The 6,478-nt window shown below is 47.9% G+C and overlaps 1 protein-coding gene across 3 annotated transcripts in view; it reads right to left on the reverse strand.

Annotated features, from left to right (window-relative positions):
* Nucleotides 1–6,478, reverse strand: part of PRPSAP2 (phosphoribosyl pyrophosphate synthetase-associated protein 2) — a 61,256-nt gene that overhangs the window by 1,034 nt on the left and 53,744 nt on the right. For 2 of the 3 annotated variants that reach the window (XM_008593411.1, XM_008593409.1), the window contains exon 8: nucleotides 3,781–3,899. The exons of the other annotated variant lie outside the window; for it this stretch is intronic. In XM_008593411.1, coding sequence (XP_008591633.1) covers nucleotides 3,781–3,899 — 119 coding nt within the window. The remainder of the gene's footprint in view (nucleotides 1–3,780; nucleotides 3,900–6,478) is intronic. 3 annotated transcript variants of the gene reach the window in all.

The following is a 6,478-nucleotide window of genomic DNA, read 5'->3' on the forward strand; positions in this document are numbered from 1 at the left end:
CCCCCCTCTTCCCCCCCCGCTTTTTTTTTTTTTTTGCCCCCCGAGGGAGGGGGGTATAAATATCCCTTTTTTTTTTTTGGGGGGGGGGGGTTGCTGGCTGGTATGGGGAACTGAACCTGTGACCTTGAAGTTATAAGGCTGTGCTCTAACCAGCTGAGCTAACTGGCCCATCCCATATCCCTTTAAATATTTTCAATAACAGTCCCTCTATGCTCTAGGAGAATTCTAAGTTAGGCAAAATAAAGGCCAGGTCCTTTGAACCAGTCCTTCAAAGAGCCACCAAACAGATCCAAACAAACCACCATAATTCTTTGAGAATGAGGTCCATTCTGCTCCCATCAGTACTAGAAACCTATAGGAGGAACATGGGCAGCCACTGAGCTGAGGAGCAGGTAACAAGGCCAGGGAAAGTGAAAATGCCACTAAGCTCTGTTACTGAGATTCAGCTGGTTTTTCTTAAGCATTTACTTGGCTTCTATAAACTTTTCATTAATTTCCAGTGTTCCAATAAAGTAGATTCTGACAGTTGCCAGTTTATTCTCTGCTTTTGTGGAGGCACAGGCCTTTGGAGTTCCCTACTCTGCCATTTTTGTTGACATCTGTCATCTTATTCTTTTTGAAGTAAAACTTACTTTCAAGGGTTTACTAATATAAAGAAAACCATGCTCACAGACAAGGCACAAAAGGGACAGCTTATTTTGAGTGCACATTCAGTTAGCAACAGTTGATGTGCCAAGCTAACAATGCAGATTTCAACTTTGATTAGGCCCTAAAATCAATGTGTTTATTAAAAAAACATAATTAGGGGGCCAGCCCGTGGCTCACTTGGGAGAGTGTGGTGCTGATTACACCAAGGCCACAGGTTCGGATCCCTGTATAGGGATGGCTGGTTAGCTCACTTGGGAGAGTGTGGTGCTGACAACACCAAGTCAAGGGTCAAGATCCCCTTACCGGTCATCTTTGTTAAAAAAAAAAAAAAAATTAACATAAGGTGTATGTCTTTCATACAGCACAACCATTGGGAGAGCGTGGTGCTGACAACACCAAGTCAAGGGTCAAGATCCCCTTACCGGTCATCTTTGTTAAAAAAAAAAAAAAAAATTAACATAAGGTGTATGTCTTTCATACAGCACAACCATTGTGAGTGTTTGGCTGAGTAATGTATCAAAAGAAAGGTATTAGCTCTGGGCTCACACTCCTGGGTTCAAATCCTGACACTGTCTGGTGGGAAATGCACTTCCCCTCCGTGGGCCAGTCTCCTTGTACATCAATAGGGATGCTGTGACACTGTGGCACAATGAGGTGAAGTGCCAGGACAATGCTTGGCACACAATGGTGCCCAATAAGTGGCAACTCCCATTATTAGTCATCACAGCAGTCATTCAACCTGAAATTTGGGGGCACAAATATTGCCACCTAAAGGCTGGGCAGGCAGGTTGGCCACTGTACATTCAGATTCAGATCCAGGCTGATGAAAGAGCCAAGCCAAAGCCTAAGAGACTGCGAGGGCTCTCCCAGTGAGGGCTCTCCAAGCTCTACTGACACCCCACAATAAAGGGCATGGGGGCCTTTAGCCAGGATATGCTTGAGATGACTGGAGAGAACACTGGCCTGGGAAGCAGGGAGCTTCATCCTGAATCTCAGCTCAACTGGTCACTGTGGTGGCCGTGGAGGTAACAAAAAAGTTGTACAAGCCAAATGGCGGACGTCGCCAGCACAGAGGTGGTGAACAGGTGCTTGCTGACCCCTCTATCTGTCCATCCATGCCCCTCAGTGACATCCGGCATGTTTTTGCTGTCCCTAGAGCATTTTTCTAACACACATTTGTCTGTCAAGTGATGACATCACAATCCATCAAAATTAGGAACTTTTTTTCTGTTACAGAATTTCTAGGTTCAACTCCCCCATTACCTCTGGCCACTAAGTGGAGACAGTAGTCTGGAGGGGAAACAGGGCTTCTCTGGCTGAGGAGCCCACAACATGTGGAAAACCTGGTGTCTGAGGTTTCCTCTGGGTGGGGAGTAGTGGCCGAGGGGCTCGGGTGGAAGGAGGACTTCCTCCATACTGTCCGCGCCCGTGGCCCTCAGCTCTGCCCACCACACAGCAGAGTCCAACTCCCCCATGCACCCCTCAGGGCCTCTGTCCCCTGCCCCAGCTGGTGAGGACACGGTGCTCCACACACTTGCACCTTGGCCCCTGTGTTCCTGCCTTTCCCTCTCCCGAAGCTCTGCCTCCAGCTTCCCCGACCCCCACAGAAGAGCGGCAGCCCCTCCGCGCCCACCTGCTGAGCCCTGCACCGGAGGCTCCTGGGCACCCCACACTGGGTGATGGATGCTTTCCAGTGTTCATCTCCACATCCCTCCTGAGCTAACACAGAGCATTCCTTCACCTTTGTGGGTTTGAAGACCCTAGCTTTACCACAGATTCATTACCCAGAGGAAAACACTCCAATCACACACCTTTTTTCATTCCCTCCTCTTCTGTAAATTTGACTTTTCCTCATGAAGGATAACACATAGTGAAAAACCAGAGGCCAAACCTTGCTGGAAACAGCCACCCAGAGGAAGCTCCCTTCTGACTTAGCTCAATGGTAAATTTTTCCTCAAATTCTAGAGCAGAACCCATCCTCCCCTTGCTAGTGCAGCAACACTGCCACTCCCAAAATGACAGGGAAGGGCCAACATGCCAAGAGACACCACACAGCAGTGGCCCAAGGCCACTCAGAAAGTGCGTGCCACTTGTTCTAAAGCTAAAGTGCATGGCAACTTCCTCAGCCGTGCATGTAACAGAAAATGGAAAGACAGCATCCAGAGGGGCAGACGGTGGGACAAGAGCCCAACACCGCAGTGTCTGGACACGTGAGATTCACCACTGAGGCTTCCTCAGCCCGTTTCACAGAATCACTGTGAGGCCCCAATGACACAGGCTGGCTCCTCTCTCAAGGTGGTGACACCTTGTTCTCAAAGCTCTTCTTCCAAATGTGGTAACTGGCTGGAGGGCAGCAACCTGCTGCAGACCAGAGCTGCACTGGCCAGAGCGGCTGTCAGCATGTATTCCCTAAGCCCGTTCATTCCTGAAGTGTGGAGTTCCCATTTCTAGGAACAGGTTCACAAAAAGCAAGGACACCTTTTAACAGCTCTGTCATTAACTGGATTTGAAAACCAGGGGGTGGGAATGCCTTTCTCCAAGACTGTTTCCCTAGAAGTAAAAAGGTGGCTGGCGGGAGCTGGGCACTGCAGTGTATGCTGAGCACAGCGTGGGTGAGCAGACATCAGTCAGGGAAGCTTCCAGAAGAGGCATCCTTGGTGCTGCTGCACATGTGGGCTCCCAGGCCTGCTCCAGGCAAGCCCTGAGAGTCACACTGCTCTCTCTGGAGTGCCAAGAAACCCCAATATGGCAAACAACAAGTTACTAATCTTAATTTTGTGCTAAATCAACTGCTATTTTATTTCAGGTTCTTAGACATGCAGAAAGCAAAGGTTTAGGGTTTCTTTTTTTGTACGAAAAATTAATCTTTGTGAGAAAGCCTAGATTTTTCCCTCCATGACTTGGGTGGGAATGCCACCATGCCCTTGTGATGCTCCCCCCAGGCTTCTCATCCCCCAGAACACGTGGTGGCACATGTTTCGAGGACTGCCGTGCCGTAGAAGTGGGAGCAGGAGACCTTCCCAAGGTCTGGAACTAGTCCCCTCCCCATAAAGAGAGAGGTCTGGAACTAGTCCCCTCCCCATAAAGAGAGACCAAAACAGCAGCCAAACAAATATATATTTTGACTCAAACCTGAGGCAACACAGTGCAGAGCACCATGGAGACTGAAGAGATCCTTGTGAAGCGTGGAGGGGAACGGCCCGTAGACAGCAGAGCAGAGCATCCGGCCTCAGCCATGCCGCAGGGACCCGCTGGGAACAGGCAGAGAGAAGGTAAGCTGGAAAAGACCCCAGTTATTCCCACCACCACCATGAACACCGGCGATCCCCACCTCAAGGAAGCCCCCTCAGGCCCAGTTGGAGAGTATCTGGGAATTAGTGTAGCTGAGTCTTACAGTGAAAGCTCAAGATTAAACCCCTCCTGCCCTGAATGGCTGAGTCTCAGCACCATCAGGGAGCCAAAACCCCAGGGAGCAGAAGTGCACCCTGCCCTGGACCCAGTGAGTCTAACTCCCTTTGTCTGGAGGCTCTGCCTGCATTCTACCATGGTAATGGGTGCCAGTGGGACCAAGGCACAGGCTGCCTGAAGCACAGGACAGAAAGAAAGACTGAAGGACAGACAGAAAGACTGAGACCCCAGTGTCTGAATTCACACAGCACCCTCTCTCCAAGGCAAGTCTCAATAGTGCTGCTGGGCTCAGGTACACCCTTGCAGGCTTGCATCAGGCTCAACAGCAATTCGGTAGCAGCTTGCCCTTCCTACAGCATTCCTCCAGAGAGCCGCTGGGTCCTGCATCATTCACATAGTCTCTCTCCAGGCTCAAGAGCTGAGCCGATGGCCCTCTGCAGAGCTTCCAGGACCTGTTACCTCAGTGTATATCAGCTCCCAGACCAACAGCAGATCAGGTAGGGCCTCTGATGCTCCTAGGCAGACCTCTGCAGAGCTGCTGGCCTCAGCTGCACCCTTACAGGCTTGCATCAGGCTCAACGGCTGATTGGGCGGCCACCTGCAGAGCTGCCAGGCCCAGGACAGCTATGTATACCTACTCCCAAGCCAACAACTGATCAGGTAGCAGCTTTTTCTCCCTATAGCACCGCTCTAGAAAGCCTCTGGGTCCTGCAGTATTCACACAGGCTTGCTCCAGGCTCAAAAGCTGAGCCAGTGGCCCTCTACAGAGCTACCAGGACCTGCTGCAACAATATATATCTGCTTACTCGCCAACAGTGGATCAACCACCCCAACAAGGAACCCACCGTAAGAAACTACCAAGAGTCCCACCACCTAATCCATGAAGGCACCCAGAGACGACTCTAAGATTGAATACAGTTGAAGAAGTTACACAAAAGCTGCACTACCACACTCATCTAGATCCAAACTTAAAATGCCCAACCTGACTGTCAATATACAATATATTTCTACAGGAAAGGGTCTCCTCCTTCAAAAGACACTCCTAGAATTAAAAGAAGTGTCACACCACCCAGATGTCAATGCAGAGATATGAGAAGCATGAAAAAACGGAAACATGACTCCCCCAGAAGACGACTACAATTCTCCAATACCAGACTCCAAACAACAGGAAACTGATGAGTTGCCTGAGGGGGAATCCCAAAGGGTAACACTAAGGAAATATAAAATGATGGATAAAAAACTGGATATCACAACAAAGTCAAAAAGAAATTTGAGGGCATGTATGAGAAATCCAACAAAATGACACAAACAATAAAAAAAAACAAGCAGAAATTGTGGAACTGAAGAATTCATTCAAAGAAATAAAAAAATACAACTGAGAGCATGAGCAGCAGGCTAGAACAAGCAGAACAAAGAGTCTCCAAACTAGAAGGGAGGCTTTTTGAATTCACAGGTGAAACAAAAAAAAAAAAGAAAAAAGAATGTAAGAGAATGAAGAAAGCCTGCAAAATCTTTCTGATAACATTAAGCATATAAACATTGATGTTATAGGTGTACAGGAAGGGGAAGAGAAAGGAAAAGGCCTTGAAAGCCTGTTTAATAAAATAACAGCTGAATAAGGCTGTTTAATGAAATAATAGCTGCTTAATGAATAAAGCTGTTTAATGAAATAGCTCACAGTATTTGGGAAGTCCCAAATACTGCAAGAAACAAGGTCTTACAGATCCAATAAGCTCAAAGAACCCCAAACAGTTTCAATCAAAAAGGACCTCCCCAAGACACATAATAGTCAAATTGTCAAAAGTCAAAGACAAAGAAAGAATTCTAAAAACAGTAAGAGAAAAGTGTCAAATTACCTCTAAGGGAATGCCCATCAGGCTAACAAGCAGACTTCTCAAGAGAAACCCTACAGGCCAGACAGTGTCAAAGTGCTAAAAGAGGCCCCATGGCTCACTCAGGAGAGTGCAGCGCTTCGCCAAGGCCGCGGGTTCGGATCCTATATAGGGATGGCCGGTGCGCTCACTGGCTGAGCGTGGTGCGGATCACACCATGCCAAGGGTTGTGATCCCCTTTCTGGTAAAAAAAAAAAAAAAAAAAAAAAAAAGCGCTAAAAGAAAAAAACTGCCAATCAAGAACACTATATCCAGCAAAGCTTCCCTTTGGAAATGACAGAGAAATAGTATCTTCCCCAGACAAACAAAAACTGCAGAAATTCATCATCAGAAGACCAGCCCTTCAGCAAATCCTGAAGGGGATCCTACATCTGGAATCAAAAGAGAGCTTATATGTCACCATAAACACAAGAGAAAAAATTGGGCCGGCCCGTGGCTCACTTGGGTGAGCATGGTGCTGAAACACCAAGTCAAGGGTTAAGATCCCCTGACTGGTCATCTCCTTTATTTTTTTAATTAATTAATTAATT

The sequence above is a fragment of the Galeopterus variegatus genome, unplaced genomic scaffold, assembly GCF_000696425.1.
Source record: "Galeopterus variegatus unplaced genomic scaffold, G_variegatus-3.0.2 Scaffold9108, whole genome shotgun sequence".
NCBI lineage: Eukaryota > Metazoa > Chordata > Mammalia > Dermoptera > Cynocephalidae > Galeopterus > Galeopterus variegatus.